General features: G+C 28.4%; 1 protein-coding gene across 2 annotated transcripts; it reads right to left on the bottom strand.

Moving 5' to 3' along the window:
* Nucleotides 1-2,415: 2,415 nt before the first annotated feature.
* Nucleotides 2,416-7,729, bottom strand: LOC107427490 (proline-rich receptor-like protein kinase PERK4). Of its 2 annotated transcripts, none has more exons than XM_048480663.2 (9): nucleotides 7,557-7,729; nucleotides 6,390-7,179; nucleotides 5,155-5,649; nucleotides 4,914-5,000; nucleotides 4,485-4,555; nucleotides 4,290-4,366; nucleotides 3,315-3,459; nucleotides 3,051-3,212; nucleotides 2,416-2,746 (listed from the first exon to the last, which is right to left on the bottom strand). In XM_048480663.2, exons 2-9 carry the CDS (start codon nucleotides 7,072-7,074, stop codon nucleotides 2,501-2,503), a joined length of 1,968 nt encoding a protein of 655 aa, XP_048336620.2. In that variant the 5' UTR covers nucleotides 7,075-7,179; nucleotides 7,557-7,729; the 3' UTR covers nucleotides 2,416-2,500. The 2 variants fall into 2 exon arrangements, with proteins under 2 accessions (XP_048336620.2, XP_024932879.3); XM_025077111.3 differs by having other exon boundaries at nucleotides 7,471-7,729.
* Nucleotides 7,730-21,926: the final 14,197 nt, after the last annotated feature.

Below are 21,926 nucleotides of genomic sequence, written 5' to 3' on the forward strand. Positions count from 1 at the left end.
AACTCTATTCTGCTTTTTTATGTACCTTGTATACAATGTTGCGCCATCATCACCTATCTGGGCTTAAACTTTTTGGGTTAGAATTTGTAAATACGGCCCGCTTAACCCAGTTCAAGCCCGCACTTTTAGACTTTGGACATTATATAATTTATATTTTGATTCCCAAAAAAAAAAAATTAAATAAATATTTAAATGGAACTACATTTATATGCATTTAATTAAATTTACCCTTCTAAAATACAGTAAAAAAAAAAAAATCCATTTTAGATGCATAATATTAATTTAAATGGATACTTTAAATTGAATTGAAATGAATGAAAACCAATTGAATATGCATTGATAACAACAATCAACCAAAATGGTTTTTGAATTGATTAGAATGGAGTCAATATATTACTGCTTATATTATAGGAGCAATTTGAACACTTTTGTAACTTATGAAGCAAAATCAACCTTTATTTTGGTAAATCATAAGTAGTCATTAATAATAAGATTATTAAATTTAGTCATTGATATAAGAAAATAAAAAGTAATAAATCACAGGGATGTTCTTTTACAATTCCAATTCAGCTAATATATATTGCCCGTCTATGTCGTTTTCACTAAATAGCATTTATTCTTTTACATTTTGGTTTTGTGTTTCAAATTTGATAAATTTCTTTTATGCTTATTCTTTTTTTTTCCAAAAAAAAATAAAAAATGGTAAATTGATAATGGATGGAGTGTATACAGACCTTTTTCCCCATTGTAATTTGCAAGTAGAATTTCTCCAAAACATATATAAAGAAACGCTCTGAAAAATTTGAGAGAGACATGGGAAGTCCTCCAAAGACTAGCAGTAGGGAAGGCTATCCAGCCTATCCCTCTCATTTTCTCATACACTTTGAACCTGTTTAGAAGGATTTTTAAGAAGCTAAAAGCAATTTTTGAGATTGAAAATCTGCTTCTAGAAATATTTGAATAATTTTTGAAAAGTGCTTCAAACTTTTAAAAGCAATTCTAATCAAAATCTGTAAAGAGTGGCTTCTTTAAAAAACACTTCTGAAAAAACAAAAGTAAAAGTTATGCCAAACAAGATCTTAATGAGATTAAAAACAATTGGAATTTTTTTTTAATCATATTGGAGGAAGAAATTAAAGATTAATTTTTATTCTAAACATAAAAATATTAGTTTTGATACTTCATAGTTAAGACTTAAATAGATAAAGTATGGTTTTGAATTTTCTTCTATTATCATTTATAATCATTTTTTCCACATCGCAAACTTATTTCTACACTAGACCCTAAAACGACCAACTAATATGGTCCTTCTCCCATCGAAAGAGCCAATTAACCATCTCAATCATAGCTACGAATGACTTATTAACTAAGTCAATTTTAGCCAATAGACATGTTTCTGAACTTACTAGGGTGTTTTTGACTTGGAAAATATCAAAACACTATTGTAAGAAAGTTTCTTACCCACGAAAAATTTCTACTTGAAATTATTTTTTGAACTTTTGCAGTGAAAATGCTGGTTTGTCCCCTAGTTTTTCCATGGAAATGTGTTCTTTAACACACTTAGAATATATTATACATAAAGAGAGCATTAACCATAAATACAAAAACGGATATTATAGATTTTTTTTTCTTATTTTTCATGTTTCTCGGTTATTTTTATGCTTACTTTATTTTTTTAATTTTTCTTTTTTAAAATAAAGTGACATATATCATTTATTAGATAAAAATGGAGACAAAAAAATAAGGCATAATATTATGATCCAACCTGGGTCCTATATCACATTTTGAAAAGCAGTAATATAAAAATACTATAAATAAAAAACAGGTTTTCTAACTCTTTAAAGTCTTTGATGAAGCACCTAAATAAAATAATAGCTATCAATACATCCAATGTTAAAGGGCGATGAAATGCACCAAGAAATTAGCATAGCAAACAAACAACACTTTAACGGAAGCAAAAAAACCAAATGGTCTCATGGATTTCCATAACATCTGCGTACATCTATGCTACTACTAGTTAAGCATACAAATCCACATGAGTACAAAAAAAAATTAAAAAAAAAAAAATCAAAATCAAAGATCTGGATCATCTCATGAAATACAGTTCATCTACATGTTTCCAAAAGCACACTTCATCGTACGTACATCAATCGATATGGATAAATAACGATCATGGCACTCCCAAATCTTCGAATATTAAACCCCCCAATTAGCACCCGAATTACAACAACAAAAGTAGAAAACCGAAACCCCCATGTAGGTATTACACAAATGTTTGTTTTGCAGTTATATGTGATATAATCATGACCAAATTGGAACGAAATTTTGTTAATTAATCAAGCACCTCCTCTCCTCCTCTCCTTTTCTTTTTTTCTCTTTTTTTTTTGGTATTCTTTTCTTTGATCTGTTTTCTTCTTTTTTTCTTTTTTCTTTTTTTTTTTTTCCTTTATTGTTATTATTATTTTTTTCTAATTTTTTGGGTCACACACACAAAGGCTGCTCAAAACCTTTGGGTGCCATTGTTGGCCATCTCTCGCGAGTCATTACTAGAACCCGTCCCATACTCGCCGCTCATCCCGAAATCCTGGCTGGAAAGAGCCATTTGCCTGAACTTCTTCATGTCAGCGTTGTATGCATTTGTATCATACTCTGAGCTGCTACTTGAAGGGAAGAAAGCAGTATGCCCAGGTTTCACCCCGTCATTAATTTCGTCCATTGATACATCTCCCTCCAGTGCTCGTACTATCTGTACGTATATATTTTCATAATATTAATTTTTTACTTAAAATCAATCGGTCAAACGCACTTCAAAAGTGGTACTCGTGACACCTTCGTTACCATTTCAATTCTTATGAATTAAATTAGAGTATTCATAAATTTATAAAAGAGTATAGTCCAATCCAATTTATTTCGATTTAACAAACTAATAAAAAAATATAAAATAAAAACCATTATAATTACTTGGTTTGATTAGAACTTTATTAAAAAAAATAAAAATCAATTTAATTAAACCGAATCGAATTGAACCAAAGTGATATTGGTTGATATACCTGGCTCATCTTTGGGCGCTTTCTGGCAGAATGGCGGATGCTAGAGGCGGCAGCGGCGATCATGCGCATCATCTCATGGGTGTTGTAATTACCTTCCAACCTTGGATCCACAAGCTCTTCGAAATTTCCATCTTCCAATGCACGAGTCAAAAGAGGTCGAGCCTGTATGTTTCAAGAGAGTAGTTTACAGCTTCTCTGTTGGGAACCTAGCTACTTAGTTATGTTAACTACAAGATGAAAGGGAAAAGTGAGGAAGTTACAAACCCAATCAACTAAGCTATCCTCCATGGCATTCGACGGATCAACAGGTCGCCTTCCAGTGATGAGCTCCAAGAGCATGACTCCAAACGAGAAAACATCAGATTTCTCTGTTAACTTCCCACTTGATGCATATTCTGGAGCCAAGTACCTGCTCATTTCCACATATATATATAATATATATGTTAGACCATATTATATCCACAGCAATTGTCTACTTATCTTCAACATGGCACTTGATGAATTTCAGACTATTGAATAAATTTCATGGTTTTTTTTTTTTTTTTTTTAAAGAAATTCATCTAGTAAATAACATGGAGCTTCTTGCCTAAATGTAATTTTACACATTTAAATCTTTTATTTAGGGAATGGGGACATAAGATTTACATTTATTCTCCCATTCCTTCGGTCATCTATTGAGAAAATCTTCAGGACTCTTGGGATTACAGTACTACCTAACACTAGCATGATGTACTCCCTGAGTACAGAAAATTTTTTCCGTGGCTGATCAGGCCTTTTATTAATAAATACTTTACAGGTGCTTTATTTTGGCTAGCTCTAGTTTCCACATATCAATTTTTTATTTTTTTTTTAATATACAGGGTTTTGGGGAATCCCATCTTTTTTTTGTTAAGGGAAATAATATATTTGTTGTCAAGTTGGCTCCAAAAGACTACAACAATATTTAAATTTTAAAGTTTTCCTATTATTTCTTATAAACAGCTCACGATTATTTTAATGTAAGTTAAATGTTTACCTCCATATGAGGGTGGAAGCACTCCTCTGTGGCCCACATATTTTATAACCATATTTAATTATTAACTATTATATTTTATGGAACCCACCACATACTATATAGATAAATAAATTTTAATATTTTATGAAAGTAAGGAGGAGTGCCTCACACCAGTATGGAGGCAAGTATTTTCCTTAATGTAATATGTGTCAACCTCCATCAATAGGTCCATGCATCTGACTCACCCAAATGTTCCCATGACTCTTGTAGAAACGTGAGTGTAATTATCAGAAGACAGCTTAGCCAACCCGAAATCGGCCACCTAAATCAAAATAGTGGAGCATAAATTACTTCCATCATTCATATATATATATATATAGGTATATATATTATATTTAGCTAGCTCAAACATGAAAGCATTCATAGTAAGTATCACATACCATGGCTTCAAAGTTGTAATCAAGCAGAATGTTAGCAGATTTGATATCCCGATGGATAATTCGTGGATGGCCTGCATTTATTTTTTCCAAAATAACAATTAGATTAATAATATCACAAAATTGTCAATATACATTCTAAGAATCCTTCTTTTCTTTTCTTGTGAAATTATTACCTTTCAATTATATATGACACATTTCAATATTTGATGATCTAAAACTGAAAATTTATTTGAACTATACTTGTTACCTCACTATATCTTTTAAATTCCATCATGAATCGAAGGACAGTTATTAAGAAATCAAATATATATATATATATATATACATATTTTGAATGTGTATTCATAAATTAAACTGCGAAAATAGATCTAGTTCATCATAAGAAAGATTTAAATTATATAAAAGGCACAGAAAATATAAGATTCTTACAATCCTCATGAAGGTATGCGAGGCCCTTGGCAGATCCTATCGCTATCCGAAGCCTGGTTGCGCAATCCATGATGGGAAGACCCTTTCCTGCATCCACAAATTTAACATTGATATCTATACATATATATATTATATATAAATCAATTTCAGATCTAATCAAACTAAATTTCATAACAATCATAATAACAGTTAGCGTGTGTGTATATATATATATATATAATACATATACAAACCCACCCACCATGCAAATGATATTCCAAGGTCTTATTGGGAACAAATTCATACACCAGCATCCTCTGCCCACCAGCAATACTATAACCTTCGAGGGTGACAAGATGGCGATGATGGACACGGCTGATGGTCTCAACCTCAGCCTGGAACTCTCTCTCACCTTGCCCACTCCCACTTTTCAAACTCTTCACCGCAACTTGGGTTCCATTGGGCAACACACCCTTGTGCACGTACCCGAACCCGCCCTGACCCAACAAGTTGGCTTGCGAGAACCCGTTCGTGGCCGCGGCGAGCTCTTCGTAAGTGAAGGTGTTCTTATTGAATCCCAGAGCCATTCCCGGTGCTGGAGGAGGCAACGGTGCACCTGAGAAGTCGGAGCTCGCATCCCCACTGTTGGGGAATGGCAGTGGAGGTGGTGGCTGCGCGTTCCAGCCACCGCCGCCGGCGGAGCTTAGCCGAACCACATGGTCTCCTCCCGGTGTACTGTTGTAATAATTGTTACCACCTGCACAGGAAAATGACATAAGATAGATACAATGTTTACAGAGGGGACCGTTTTGATAAAATCCGAATGCGCTAATTGCATGCTATTCGGATGTTAAAAGTGCATTCATCCAATATGCTGATGTGATAATTTTGATAAGTTTTACAATGTTATCTAAAAATTTCTAGATTAATCGCCCACCTTGTGTTGGTGTTTGGCATCAGATTATATAAGATGTGGGATTTATATTTCACTAAAATTACATGGGATGTGCCCAACACGCCCAACTTAATCTGAATGGCTAATACAATAAAATATTCTATACATTGTTATATAGCCATGTAGTGTGCATTAATCCTTTACAATAATGTGGGATAGAATGGATTTTGCTGGTTCCAGCAATTTCGCAGAATGCTTACACTTCAAAGTTGGTGGCATGTGTCATGCATCATAATATGAGCAGCATCTTTGTTATAGCTAATTTATGTTACATATATATATATATATGCATAATTTTTATTTTTATTTTTAATGGTGGATGGGTTTATCCACTTCCTATTATTTGATAATAGGATATGGAATTCCACAATGGACAAAATCAAATATCACGTTGTAGGTGACTTTTTCCATAATAGTATTTTTGTATGGATTATTTTATAAGCAATCTAATATAATCGGAGGGTAAGAATTAAGGAAGTCTTATCAAATTCGGTCTAGTACCCCTCAAACGGGTCCTATATGTATATACACAGATAAAGCACCTTTGCGAGCTTGAGAAGGATTTTCGCCGTGATACTTCATAGGTTCATTCTTCCTCCTCTTCTTCTTCAAGCAAAACACACATATGGAGATCACAAGTACTACTGCCACTACTGCAACAGTCACTCCTACTATTACCGGTGCCGACCAAGATGATGAGGAACCGGAGGGGGAGGAGGAGGAGGAGGAGGAAGAGGAGGAGCTATCGGAATCCGATGACTTTGTTGCATTTGATGATGATGAAGACGGTGGGGATTTCTGTGCATGAGGTGGTGATGGGGATGAATCGCCGCTGGAAGACGGAGGAGTAGGTGAAGAAATCTGTGGGGGTGAACCGGCTTTGGAAGGTGGAGGAGCAGAGCTGTCATTTTTGGAAGAAGGCGTTGGCGGTGTAGGAGGTGTTGGGGATGCCTTTGGAGATGGGGAACTGCTGGATTTTGGTGGAGGCGAGGGAGGTGGTTCTTTAGGTGGAGGTGACGGTGGTGATGGCGGTGACGACGACGATGATGAAGAACCCGGTGGCGAATCAGGCGATGTGGACGACGGTGGAGGTGATGGTGGTGATGGCGATGACGACGATGATGATGAAGAATCCGGTGGCGAATCAGGCGATGTGGACGACGGTGGTGTTGGTGGGCTGGGGGACGAATCTGGGGACGAAGCAGTCACAGAAGGCGAAGAAGACATTATAAGATCATCAACTTCCGGCCACTTCCAATATTAATATAATTAGCCGGAATCTTAAACTTCACTCCTCCCGCAACTGCTCGTCGTCTCAACGATTGGATACCCCTGAAAAACCATGAATGGAAAATATATACATATAAATATAACATCATGCAAACTAATATGAAAACCAACAACGAAGAAAGAAAGAAAAAAAATAATGTTTAATTAATTTTTTACGTGGTAAACAACATAATTAATCTTCTTTCTTTCTCTAAGGACCAACAAGAAATTAAATCCGAAACCCAAATGCCACAATTATTTTTCTCTATTAAAAGGACTAGCAAATTTATTTTTTTTTAGTTTTTAATGGTGCATGCATGCATAGAAAAAAAATAAAAATAAAAAATGATATACCTGAAAGAATAAGAATATGAAGAAGAAAGGTTGGAAAAGAAAAAGTTGTAGGGCATGGAGAATAGACGTGGATAGAGAGGGGATACCTGTGCTTCCCCAGTCGCCTCCTACAAAGGAGGTGCTCTCTCTCTCTCCCTCTCTCTCTCTCTCTCTCTCTCTCTCTCTCTCTCTCGCTCGTACCTTCCTTCTTAACTTAGTTTGAGTTTGTTATTTTTGCCTTTTTACCAGTTCCAATTGGCTCTCTATCCGTACCTCATAATTTGATTTGCAATATCCTACAATGTTCATGTTTAACACAATATTAATTAACTTAATGCATCAGTAAATATCAACTTCTCATGTATATCATTTTCTCCACCTTGGACGCTTGTCTTCACACTTGTAACAGAAACATTCTCCAAAACAGAACCCAAATCATTGCCAACCAAAAAAATAATTGTAAGAGATAATTTATCTACTAAGAATAGCATATTAGATGTGGCAAATTTCATTTTTAAAATCGTCCTATGTATATGTGACATAATTGTTCGCGCTTTTCCAATATTTTTTTATTTGTACATATATTACAAGCTCAGTCCTCAATATTATACCACCAAGAGTTATATGAATGGTGTGAAACACGAAAAATAAAAAATTTCCTGGGGAAAAAAAACAAAAAAAAAAAAAGAACAAGGAGAAATCTCATATTTGATTTTATTCTAAAACAAAATTTTGTGCTTAACACTATGTTTGAATTGAGGGAATGGAAAGAAATAGAAAGGAAAGCATTCAAAACCTTTTGTTTTGATAGTTAAAACGGAATGAAACGGAAAGGGAAAGGAAGGAATTAATCCTTTTATTTTAACAAATCTCTTTTTCATCCAAAATTGAAAAGAAAATGAAGGAAAGGAAAACACCTTAATGGTTTTTTTTTTTTAAATATTACAAAATTAACTATATTATTATTATCTAGTTGGCTTATTAAAGATGTACATTGAGGTAATTTTTTAAATAACTCATTTTTGTTTCCTTCTTTTCCTTTCCATTTACTAATCATTCAAATAACAATTGATAAATACTATCATTTTATTTCTTTTTCTCATTAAACTTATCCTTTTCTTCTTCCCCCAATCCAAACGTAGTGTAAGAGAGCTATGAGAGGTAATTGGCATTAATGAGAACAGATATGGACTAATTTTTTTTAAGAAAAAAAAAAGAGTAAAATTATTTGGCATTAAAATTTACATGATGAATTTTTGAAATAAATTATGAAAATTAAAAAAAATGAAGAAGAATAGAGAATCATATTTAGATTAACAGATTAATTGTGAGATAAGGCCCAACTAGGCTAAGGCCCAACACATGGGCCTCGGCTGGACTTCCTGTCTCAAAATTGTAACATGTATGAAATATTATATGCCCTCGGATTTATAACGGATAAATATATATATATATATATATATATTGAACGATAACAAATTAATCAATTAGATTTTTCTTTGGCTTTTCAAATATAAACAAAAATTGTTGACTGTGATATCAAATAAATAAAATAAAATAAAAATGAAGTTGTTGACTAAAAAACATATTTCATGGATATGAACTTCCCCACTTATAAAATGGCTAAATGGACATTGGAGAAATAGTTATGCCTATGATACCAAGTCTATTATTTAACCGTCATCTTCCATTTAGTCATCTTTATTTACTTATCTAATTTATCTGTTTTCTTTATGGAATTTTTCTAATTTATCTCTTGGTTGCGTCTTTTTAAGCATATCTTTGACAAAAGATGAGATAAAGAGAGGGAAAAAAAAAAAACAAAAGAATAGGTTAATAATGACAAGGAAGCTGACACCTAAAAAGAAAAGTACTTTCGCTTTTTTTGGTCAACAAATAGTAAATATAACTTAAAGTACTCCGTCGATGAAATAAGAGCAAATAATAACTCTTAATGCCTAATTTTCAGAAACTTCAAATGAGGCAAAAGCACAAATAGAATTTTAAATTTGAAACTACTAAGATTACGTAAGATAATACCAATTTAAACGGACATTAATTTAGTTAACCCCATTTAGATTCTTATAACAACAGTTGAATTGATGAGTTTCACCTATCTCTACCATTTGTGCAATGAGACTGAATTAGATAGAATTATACTATTTTCAGTCTAGTCCTATCAATTTTAAGTTATGTACAATTTGATTAGGTCATCTTTAAAATAGCCAAATGTAATTCAATTTAGTTCAGTATGTGTACATTTATATAAGACTATATTACATTACTTATGTTATATTGGATTGGATTGTGTTGTAATGCAATGTGCTGGATTGTATTAATATTATAAATAGTTAGTATAGGAACATAATGCACAATAAATTTTTGTTAAAAAAAAAATAATAATAAATGTAAAATTGATTTATGTCTTAAATAGTTGTACTGCTCAAAACAGACAAAATTATTTTATTTATTATTTATATTTTTTAAAAAAATTAAATTGATTTTTTAATATTATTCAAGTAAATTTTAAAATATAATTACATTATTCATCATATATTAAATTAAGTTTTGATTATTATTATAATAATAATTGTATTATCAAAAGCTATATGATACAAAAATAATTAAGACGAAAAAAAAAAGTGTTATTAAATAAAAAAATAAAAGAAATAAAAAAAGAGTACAATAGGTACGAATACGATACACCATAAACCCAACCTTCCCATATTGGTTAAAATAGTATCTCAAAACTTGCATTATCGGTGACCCGTGGATAAGTTTATACACCTATCTGTGCATGTTTTTGGAACCAAAACTCAGAATACTACTAATTTAGTACTACTCAATGTAATAAATAATTATAACTAATAAAATAATACTATACTATCTATAGCACTATTTAACTATTTATATTCTTATAACATGAATTTAAAAATTTTTTTTAAAAAAAAAAAAAAAAAAGGAAAGAACAATACCTACCTAGAAAAGGTCAAAAATATCTCCAAAATATCTCCAATAAAGTCATTAACTCTAATGAGGAAGATCCATCCATCAACAGGACAACTTTCAAACTCCTGAATAAAACATGTACTTGACAAATTCTGTCTTCCTTCAATGAATGTGGATTTGGTAATTAATTTTAATTTTTGGATCCATCCAAGCCAATAAAAACCAAGGCAATATGCAAGTTGCTTTAAAGTATTTATGCTTAAGCTGGCGCCTAGGTCATGTCAACCGACTTGTAATAACTTTCAAATAGTAAATACTGAAAGAGAAATGCCACTGCCATGTGCATTGTTCATTCCCGACTTTTTTTTCTTCCACTTTTAGCTGATCATATCAACGTGTTGATGCTTAATAACAGCAAACAATATATTTTATATTAACTCACAGTAAATTGATATTAACAACAATATTATTGTATATTAATTAAAACAACTATAATTTGTCAACAAAATAAAATAAAAACAACTATGACCCAAACTGTTCTGCTCACCGCGTTTGTAGCTAATTAATTAATTAAAGTAAATTCATTCATTCATTTTTGTCAATGTTAAAAAATTGATACCAATAGATTAATTAAAACAAGTATTATTAGGTTCAACAATTGACATGACCGTTTCATTATATATGCTATGGGTTCACATTTTTTTTATATAAATCTTTAATTTTATCTAAAGTCAATTAATTTCTTCTTGTTGTAGCTCAGATCTTATTTTTCTTCTTACATGAAAAAAGTTTGTAACCATAAACTTACACTGTTAAAAGGTATTTCTTATTAATATTTACTATTCTTATAATTTAAATGATCACTTAGCAATTTTATTTTGAATATTCATATTTGATTATTTTATTTTAAATTCTAAACCATAAAAGAAAATTAACAGTAATTTATCACTAATCGAAATGTTTCCTATTTAATAATGATGATGACATGACACATTTTTAGCTCTTAGATCTAATTTTATTGATATGTCACAATTTGATTAATCCAAATTGAGATCCTCTATTTTTTTAGAAATAGAGAGGATCATTGTCTGATCTAGTATTACATTTCCTCCTTAAAATATCAAAATTAATAATAATAACTAAATTCAATTAAGAATTTGCACGCCAATGCATCGCTATACAAGTAGTATTCATCAACGGAGGTGATTAATGGCAATGCTCCTTTGTCAATGCATGGCATGTTTGCTTCAATTGCCTACGCCTTCCTCAACTAACAAGGTTATTATAACAATTGTTTGGTATTTAGAATAGGATTGAATTATATTTCAGTTTAGGGCTAGTATAGGATAGAACAGAACAGAGTAAAAATTTAATCCAATTTTGTATTACGGAGTTTACAGGTTTATACTTTTTTATATATATAATAATTAACAAAAACAAATATAATTTACCATATGATATATAATAATGTTGTGGGAAGAAAATATATATTTAAAAAAAGGAAAAAAATAAAAAAAAAGGAACTGAAAAAAATAAAATAACGGAATAATAGAAAAAATATATAAATTTAAAAAATTAAAAATTAAAAAAATAGTGTGTTCGCGTAAGTCAAATCGGATGGGATTTGAGTTTTTTTGGCAAATGAATAGGACTGAATAAATCCGCAGCACCAGTTGGTTCCAATAGTCCGGTTTGTGGACTATTTCAGAACGTTTAGCTCTTTAATTCTATCAACTGCTCAAGCCAAATATAAGTTGGGAATTATTTTAACTCAATTTTAATCCCAATGCTGCATGTTAAACATGTCCGATGGGAATAACTGTAAATAAAGGATACATGTAAATATTGTTCCCCTAACAAACACGCCCCATGGGAATAATTTTTTTGGTAAATCCATTAATAAAAATTATGCTTGTCATACAAACTTGGCTAATTGATGATGCAAGTGCAATGCTTGAGGACATAATCTTAGAAAAAAAAATTTCTTGAGATTTTAAATATGAATACATGGAAGGAATTAATAAAAAGCCAAATTACGAGCTACTTTTGTAGCTTATAAAAAAGAAAAAGAAAACAGCTTTTGTTGTGTTAAATAAATAATCAATTGAAGAAAAAATCAATTAAGTATTTGATAAATTATGTTTTGATAAATTATGTTGATAAAATGCTGCAATTAAATAACCTTAAATATAAAATTGTTGCTGGACATGATGTATATAAGGTAATATTTTATTGAATGAAAAAAATAATTTATATGTAGTTATGTTATGATTTTCTTTGTGATATTAAAATTGAATTAAATATATTCTCAATAATATATAAAAATTATCAATAATTATAAAATGTTTATCTATAAAAACTATCGTGCTTTTATTATGTAGCTACAAAATAGTTATGTAATTATTCATATCAATAATTACACAAAAATTAGCATGTTTTTATTTTTTTAAAATTTCAAAATATTTATCTATAAAAATAATAAAATATTAAATAAAATTTAAATGGTTGTTTTTTTTTTAATTGTTTTATAGGAGAGTTTTAATTTGAGTTTGAGTGTTTTATAGAATAAGGATAATATAAATATATAATTTTGATAATAAATCAAGGATGTTCTAAAAATTTAAAATTTTTGTCCGGTTCATAAAAGAATCATAATGTTTAAAGCAGCCTTCAATTTAATTATCAAATCATCATTGTAATGGTCAAAATTATTTGAAGTTGAAATCATTCTTATCAAAACCCTCTAAAATTAATCCTAAATATATATACATATACACACACACGTCATTATTTAGTTATATTTATCTTTTTAAAAACTAATTTATCTATATATAAAATTTATTAATATGATTATGAATTGAATAATAAAACATATATATTTAATAAACTAAATGATGTATGTAATAGGTATATGCTGACAACAATACCTTACAATCAGATTTTATGAAGCATGTGCGATATAAGATGACATGAATGGCCATGCATGGCAATCTATTATTATTTGAATGCACCAAGGGGTAGATATGTATGGTAGGACCATCGCGCTTGATCCATCAACTTATCAACAAAATCTCAAAAAGATACGAACACTTTTTTATATTATACGCAATCCTAATTTTCAGTTGACACCCGATTCCTCCTGTAAAGAATAAAATAAAAATAAATAAACCTTTTTCTTTAAAAAAAAAAAAAAACTATAAATTTTGGGTTTTCTTGTGGGGTAGAGCCTAGAAACATCATGCGTGACGATTGTATTTCTACAGGAAGACATTAATTGTGGGTGAGTTGATTGTTTTGGGGCATAGACTCAATCCAAAAGCAACGCAAACCTTTTTTCTTTTTCTTTTTTCTTTTTTTCTTTTTTTTTTTACCTTTGTTTATAATCCTTTAATAGAAAATATATAAAATAACAAACAATTTGCATATATTTTATATAGAAATTTTTTTAAAAAATATTATTATTAGAAATTCAATTCTTTTTTTCTTGTCCATTTTTTCGTTATGGAAAGAAAATTTGTTGAATTTCAGGAGTGGCAAGCCTTAGAGAATATCAATAGTTTATTATCCGTACAAATTGAAAAAAAACCATCTTGTGGTTGTTACTGTCGAACACGGAACTCGCACCGACTACAAGTCTGCGGCTGTCGCTCTTTTTCATTTCTGTGAAGAAATCTGTGGGGGGTGTATTTAGACATTTATGAGAAAGAGGGGTGCTGTTACGTGATGGTAATGTTGAAGTTATCCTCAGCGGGTACAGCTCTGGTTTAACCACATATCATTTCAGCCTACCGACATTGATAGCTACAGTCACCTGCCACTGAATTCAATTCTTATCTTTTTCTTATCCAGCCTGTAATTTCAAAGAAATATTAATTTGCATTAATATTTTTTATAACCTTCCAAGGGGAAAAAAAAAAAGAAAAAAGCACTAATATTCTTCTAGTTCTTTCTATATTTATAGAAGTGGCTGGTTCTTTGTTAAACACTTTTACCATGAGTTCAACAATAGCATAATTTTTTATAGGGAATAATTTAATGGTGAAATTGTTATTCCCTATAATAAAAATTTACAGTTTGAATCCCTAACTCTTTAACACTATAAAAACAAAAGTTAAACGCTACAAAAATCAATTTATTGTGTTAGGATAGATGTAATGTTAGATGTTAGGTATTCAGCAAAGAAAAAATAAATAAATGTTAAATATTTGGTTTCCCATGCCTATGTCTGCTTGTTTATCTATCCATTTTCACTATTAAAAAAATAAACTAAAATAAAATCATTAGCATATACTCTCCCATTCTTTTGTCAATGTTTAAGCTAGTTTAAAAAGGAAATTATGATAATAATAACAATAATAAAATTGAAGTAAAATGCACATTTACATTTGTTCATATATTATTTATAGAAAATTTAAATCTAAAATCATTAATAAATATAACAACCATAAAAATATTTTTAATAATTATTTTAGGTTACATAAACATTAAATTGAATAAAGATACATATCTCACCTGAAAAGCATTGATGGATTAATTTTGCAACTTAAACATTGAAGCAAAAAAAAAAAAAAAAATTGAAAAATCAACTAAAACAAAATGAAAATGAAATATTGGTTGTGAAAGTTAATAGATTTCCTTTTAGGTACATTGATAGGAAAAGGACAAGAATGGTATAGGCCGGGTTGTACAACAGCCGTACCAGCCACATCTTTTCTAAAGGACGTTGGTTGGTGGGGCCACATTCATTTGCTTTCGTCTATCCTTGTGATTCGTATATCACTCGATCACTTCACTACTTTAATTCCTCTGCTTCAATTTTTGATTGAATATATATATATATATATATATATATATTTTCTTTTGGTAAAATTGATTGGGATTTGTCACTACTAAGCCCACGTGGAACCATGGAAACGGAGAAAAAATGGGACGCCAAAATCTATGTGCAAGCTCAGTGGGACCAAAATGGATTTGACCCCTCTATGACTCTTTCTTAAACAAGATGAGCACAAAATTAAAAAAAAAGAAAAAAAAAAAAACACAATAGAAAATTATAAAGAGTAATAGGAATTTGAATTAAATTGTCTCAATTTTAACTTAAAATTATTATCTGAAAATATAAGTAGCCGATTTGCAATTGTATTACCTTGAAAGGGACCTGAAGTGGTGGATGTACAGTTGACCTGTAAATAAATCAAATATATATGTATATATACTTGAATAATTTTTTTATAATTTCTTTAAAAAATAAACTAATTTTAAAATGTTTTTCCTTTTCGTCTTCCTCACAAAGACTAATTATATTCTTTCACCAGTTGTTCTTCATGAAAGTTATTTCCATTTGTCCTACGGAGGAAAGAAAAAGAAAAATCCATTTACAGTTTTTAATTTATATGAATGTCATTAAGAATTTATTTAATATATCTTGAGGAACAATAGATATGTCATTTTAGACATCATATGAAATATTGCTATAAAAAAAAAAATCCGTTTATAGGAATTTCATTAAGAATTTGATTAATCTATTTTTACGAATGATAGATATGTTATTTTAGACATCACGTGAATCATTGCTTAAAAAGAAAAAAAAAATCCATTTAGTGTTTTTAATTTATAGGAATTTCATTAAGAATTTCATCAATCTATTTTGAGGAATGATAGAAATGTCATTTTAGACATCATATGAAAAATTGCTATATATATATATATATATATAAATCCATTTAGAGTTTTTTATTTATAAAAATTTCATTAAGAATTTCATTAATCTATTTTTAGGAATGATAAACATGTCATTTTAGACAACACATGAAACACTGCTATATAGAAAAATCCATTTAGAGTTTTTACTTTGTAGGAACTTCATTAAGAATTTGATTAATCTATTTTGAGGAATGATAGATATGTCATTTTAGACATCACATGAATCATTGCTTAAAAAAAAAAAAAATCCATTTGGTGTTTTTAATTTAAAGGAATTTCATTAAGAATTTCATTAATCTATTTTGAGGAATGATAGAAATGTCATTTTGGACATCATATGAAACATTGCTATTAAAAAAAAAAAAAATCCATTTAGAGTTTTCTATTTATAAAAATTTCATTAAGAATTTCATTAATCTATTTTTAGGAATGATATATATGTCATTTTAGACAACACATGAAACACTGCTGTATAAAAAAATCCATTTAGAGTTTTTAATTTATAGGAATTTAATTAAGAATTTGATTAATCTATTTTGAGGAATGATAGATATGTTATTTTAGACATCACATGAATCATTGCTTAAAAAAATAAAATAAAATAAAAATCCATTTAATGTTTTTAATTTATAGGAATTTCATTAATCTATTTTGAGGAATTATAGACATGTCATTTTAGACATCACATGAAACATTGCTATAAAAAAAAGAAAAAAGAAAAATCCATTTAGATTTTTTAATTTATAGAAATTTCATTAAGAATTTCATTAATCTATTTTTAAGAATGATAGACATGTCATTTTAGACATCACATGAAACATTGCTATTAAAAAAAAAAAAAAAGCAAATCCATTTAAAAATTTTAATTTATAGGAATTTCATTAAGAATTTCGTTAATCTATTTTGAAAAATAATAAATATGTCATTTTAGACATCACATAAAATATTACTATATGGCGAGTACAATTGTTGCTTTCATGGCGAAAAAAAATATTTTCTTTGCGTTTGTTTAATGATCGGCATCAAATGTTTATCCGATAAAAAATGTAATTAGATGAAGGGGACTGCGCAGAAAATTTGGCTTTGAAGTGCAAAAAGTTTGATTTGAGCTCAAAATGATGAATATGTAGAATTATGCAAAATCAGAACAAGTGACTGCTGAGATTTCAACCTGATAAAAAGTAAGCGGTTAATATAAAAACAACATCTTCTTTCTTCTTCTTTTTTTCCATAAAAAAGGAGACTGATATTTCCAAAAAAAAGAAAAGAGCCTACGGAATATATATATATATATATATATATATATTATTAATAAAATGACTATTATGACAGTCATTGACAAAATCATATTTACTTGGGATTGGCTTTTTAAAGAGAGTTTTATTTTATTATTATTATTTTTTTAATTAGGGGCGGAGGGTTTCAGATTGTTTAGCAATTCCACTTCAAAGCTCTCAAGGCGGTGCTCCGCTTTTAAGATTTAAATTAACATGGTACAAAACCTTAGTTGAAATCATGTTGATCAAGTGAAACTCAATTAATGACTTAAAGTTAAAAATCTAATCAAGTAAATAACAATCTTTAAATGCTCATGCAATACTTAATATAAAATAAAAATATAGTCCAACGTATCAAAATTATATTTATATATATAATATAAAATTTTTTTGTAACAAACCACATTATCCATCACAAATTAGACGTTTAAAATTAAATTACACCTTATAAATTTTATAAATTATATGTAATCGTTACGTTATATTTGGATAAGTCTCCAAGTCATAGCAATACTGTAGATAATATCTGTTCCTATATTTTAAAGTCATCAAAATAATTTAATGCTACCTTGTTCTTTATTTTTATTTATTTATTTATTTTTTTGGAGAGCTAATGCTTAAGCTTTGAGCAACATACAAGAATCATATCTTTAAAACACCAATCGGCACGTAGACTATTCTATCTTCTACATGTTTTGGTTTTGTAGCTAGATTTCATGTGAAAGTTGATGGAAATTCCGGTGCCACCAAAGTAAGGACAACTTGGTGGGTCAGTCGCAGTGGAATCCATCAATCGCCTAAGTTTGGATGCATACACTTTAATGCACGAAAAGTCTATGCCGCAATTATCATTCACTGCACTAGAAGTCTTTTCGTTTAATTAACATCAACACATATAAACTAATATTATCCTCTTAAATTGATGCAGTATCAACTTGTTTGAAGACCAATTGAAATCAACCTTCGAGCATAATATTATAAAAGCTGTCTCTTCAAAGAAAAGTGTGGATTAGCAAAAACAAAAAAGAAAAAAAAGAAAAAGAAATAAATAGTGTAAAACAAAAGGAAAAAGCCTGGAAGCTGATGGGAGAATTACTAATATTCATAGTGATTGTGGGAGGCACATGATCAAAATTAGTAAAATAGAAACAAGTGGGTCTTGTAAATCACCTTCAACGGTCAAAGATTTTTTTTTTTTTTTTTTTTTATCTGCAGCCAAAATTATGCAATGTACCAAAAATAACACAGCCTGTCACCAACAACAAGAAAATACTTCAGAAAGCGGTCCAAGTTTACAATCAACGCATAAATTGTTCAATTCACCAAAAAACATGTAAATTGTTTAGTGGGCGTGGTAACAAATTTATAGCCGTCCATTAAGTTGGTGAAAGTGATTACATGATTCCTAGTATTCTAAAAGTACAATTATTTATTAATTAGTTCCTTTCCAACGAGTTGAGCCATTCACCGAAAATAGCAAGTTGAGGCCGTAAAAGGAGGATTAGCTCATTTGGTAATATTTATAATTTTTGTTTTGTTTAAAAGATTTATATTATATGTATGAATTAGTGGTTATCATACTCGTAGTCATCGATAATGGTAACAAACAAAGGTAATGATATGAGAAATCAAATAATATGCTATAATTTTTTAAATTCAATCTATATTAATTTACCTGCCGATAACAAACGGCCATATGATTTATCTTTAAAATTTGCTGAATAAATTTGGTAGCATTAGCAATCACTAAAGAAAAAAAAAAGTTAATAAAAAATGAGACTTATTTTATAAACAAGTTTGAAATAGTTTAAGACAAAAAAGAAAAAAAAAAAAAAGAAGGAAAAAACAAGTTCCAAATGGTTTTTATTTGGTAGGTAGGTAAGAAACATAACTATCCCTTTACTAGCAAATTGTTTACAATTGAAGTACAAACCTGTTTTTAAAAAATTATAAAACTAAATCCATAATCATTTTTTAAACAAATCAACCCGTTTTTGAAAAGGGAAATAAATTTTTTGAGAACTAATTAACCATTTCGTTTGTGTTATACATTATGTTCATGATTAATCAAGACATGTAGGTTGATATATAAATAAATAAATGCAGAGAGCCAACCAAGTAAATTTAAAAATAAAGACGTGAGAAAGGAATCTTATAATAAAGGAAGAAAAACCAAAAAAGAAAAGTCTTAAGTGTGCGGCTTAGATCCCCACCTGTCTCGAAAACCCATTGGAAAGATTAGGTGAAGGCTGAACAATGACCGTACGTCCCAGTTGTGTGTTATCTGGTTATCAGAAGCCGTCCTTGTCTTCTTGATAAGTAAGATCATCATGCTTCCATGACTGGCAATTCTCTTGTCCACATCTTGACCTTCAAAATGATGTTCACTGTTTATTATCCACGCTGCTAGATTAAATTCACATCATTTTCAGTCCAAAAAGATAATAATAAAACAACAATAAATAAAAAATAACCACGTATTATTTATAATGAGGAAATCTTTAACACTCCAAAAATACGGTAGTCTTTGGATAAAAATATTTATGGGATCCCATATGCCTTTGCGTCAAGGGGTACACTTCAAGTTTTGAAAGTCTTTTATTCATAAAAAAACAAAAAAAGTATTGAAAATCTTTTTTCCTTCTTGATACTGCCTCTTGCAAAGTAGTGAAAATAATTTACCAGGTCTATAATTAATAATTTTAGCCGTGGAGCTTTTATAAATCTATTATAATTTTAGCTATGAAGTCTTTATTACAGTTTAAAAAATCAAAATTTTTCATGAAAATATTCTAAAATTTTTATATTTATTTTTTTAACATATTCAAATAAAATTTAGCTTTCAAATAAAGATAGATATAATTTTGATAATATCTACTAAAATTTTTAATTTTTTTTTTTATAATTTTCATGAAAATTTTCATCATAATGTTTAAATTAATTTTTTTATAATTTGGTTAAAAAAACTATAATTTTCATGTAATTTTTATAAAAATTTAAGAAATATTTATATATTTTTTTAAAAAAAATTTCAACAATTTTTTTTAAAATATTATTAATGTTTTGTATAACTTTTTATCAAATTAATATTATTGATAGTTTTTTTTCCTTTTACCTTTTAATTCCTTTTCATAATTAAGCAAATAAAAATAAAAAATTCACATTTAACAAACAATCTCCAAAATTACATCAAATATGTTTACCTATTATATTCTTAGAGAAAATTAATGTTACAAGTTATAAATCCACATATCCATTGTTATAATTTTTTAGAATAATAAATTTAACATTTGTATAAATATTATGAGTAGATAAAAATTAAAAATAAAAATAAATTGAAAGATATTTAGGAAGTATATTCTCTATAAATTCAACTATTAGAGATTCACATATATTAATAATTACATCTAAAATTATTAAGTAAATATATTAATATATTTTTTAATAATTACTTTTTACATTTCACATATTAAAAAGATAATGACTAAAAGATCAATAGTTTCCAACTATTCAAGAGTTTTTTATTGTATTAAATGACATTTATAAAATATAATGTAATTGTAATAACTATTCTATGTATATAACTTAATAAATAATTTAATCAAATATGTATTCTTTTCATACTTTTATTAATAATAGTATATTTATAACCATTAATGTTTGCAATCAATCGATTGATTAAAAGAAATATAATATTTATTTAATATTTTTGTAATTTTTATAGTTAATTTGATAACTAATTAATTAATTAAAAAAAGCTATCAAATTTCAATAATTTTTTTCATTTTTTAAAATATTTTTTTGTTAATTTTCATAATTTTTATGAGTTTATTTATCGATATTTGATAATTTTTAATATTTTCATATCAAATATGTATTTTTTAATTTTTTTATTAATAATAGTATATTTATAACCGTTAACGCTTAATAAGAAAATATAATATCTATTCAATACTTTTATAATTTTTATAGTTAATTTGATAATTAGTTAATTGGATAAGCTAATTCCGAAGTTTCAATAAAATTTTTTATTTTTTAAATAATGTTTTATCAATTTTCATAATTTTTATAAATTTTTATTGATATTCGATAATTTTTAATATTTTCATTAATATTTAAATATTTTGAACATTTTATATTTTATCGATACCAAAATCTTAATCTTGATCCTTATTAACTCTATTTAAAACTATTTTTCTAAAAAAAGTTAAAACATTTTAATATGTTATTATTTAGCTAGACTTCTTCCTTAGGAAGAGAAATGTAAAAAATCACTTGATTGATGTTTTTAGTGATTCAAACATATAATTTTCTAAGAGCTTGTTTGGTGGCACTATTGAAGCTTTAAATGCAACATCCAAAAAAAAAAAAAATGAGATGTTTGGCAAAAAAAGAATAGAAAGTGAAAATAACTCCATGCTTCTCTAAATAATAGAAGCAACATAAAGGCAAAAAAAAAGAAAAAAAAAAGTATTGAATGCATTAATTAAATTATCAAAATATTGTAAAAAAAAATGTTGAAAGCGTGTTTTGATTGCGTATAATCAA

Source organism: Ziziphus jujuba, chromosome 9 (assembly GCF_031755915.1).
Source record: "Ziziphus jujuba cultivar Dongzao chromosome 9, ASM3175591v1".
Lineage (NCBI taxonomy): Eukaryota > Viridiplantae > Streptophyta > Magnoliopsida > Rosales > Rhamnaceae > Ziziphus > Ziziphus jujuba.

Bases quoted from the DNA above. Each gene is read 5' to 3' on its own strand.
- LOC107427490 (XM_048480663.2), bottom strand. From the start codon at position 7,074: ATGTCTTCTTCGCCTTCTGTGACTGCTTCGTCCCCAGATTCGTCCCCC. The intron at 5,650-6,389 runs GTGCTTTATCTG...TTTCCTGTGCAG, and splicing joins TCCTTCTCAAGCTCGCAAAG to GTGGTAACAATTATTACAAC. The intron at 3,460-4,289 runs GTGAGTCAGATG...GGAAATGAGCAG, and splicing joins AGAGTCATGGGAACATTTGG to GTACTTGGCTCCAGAATATG.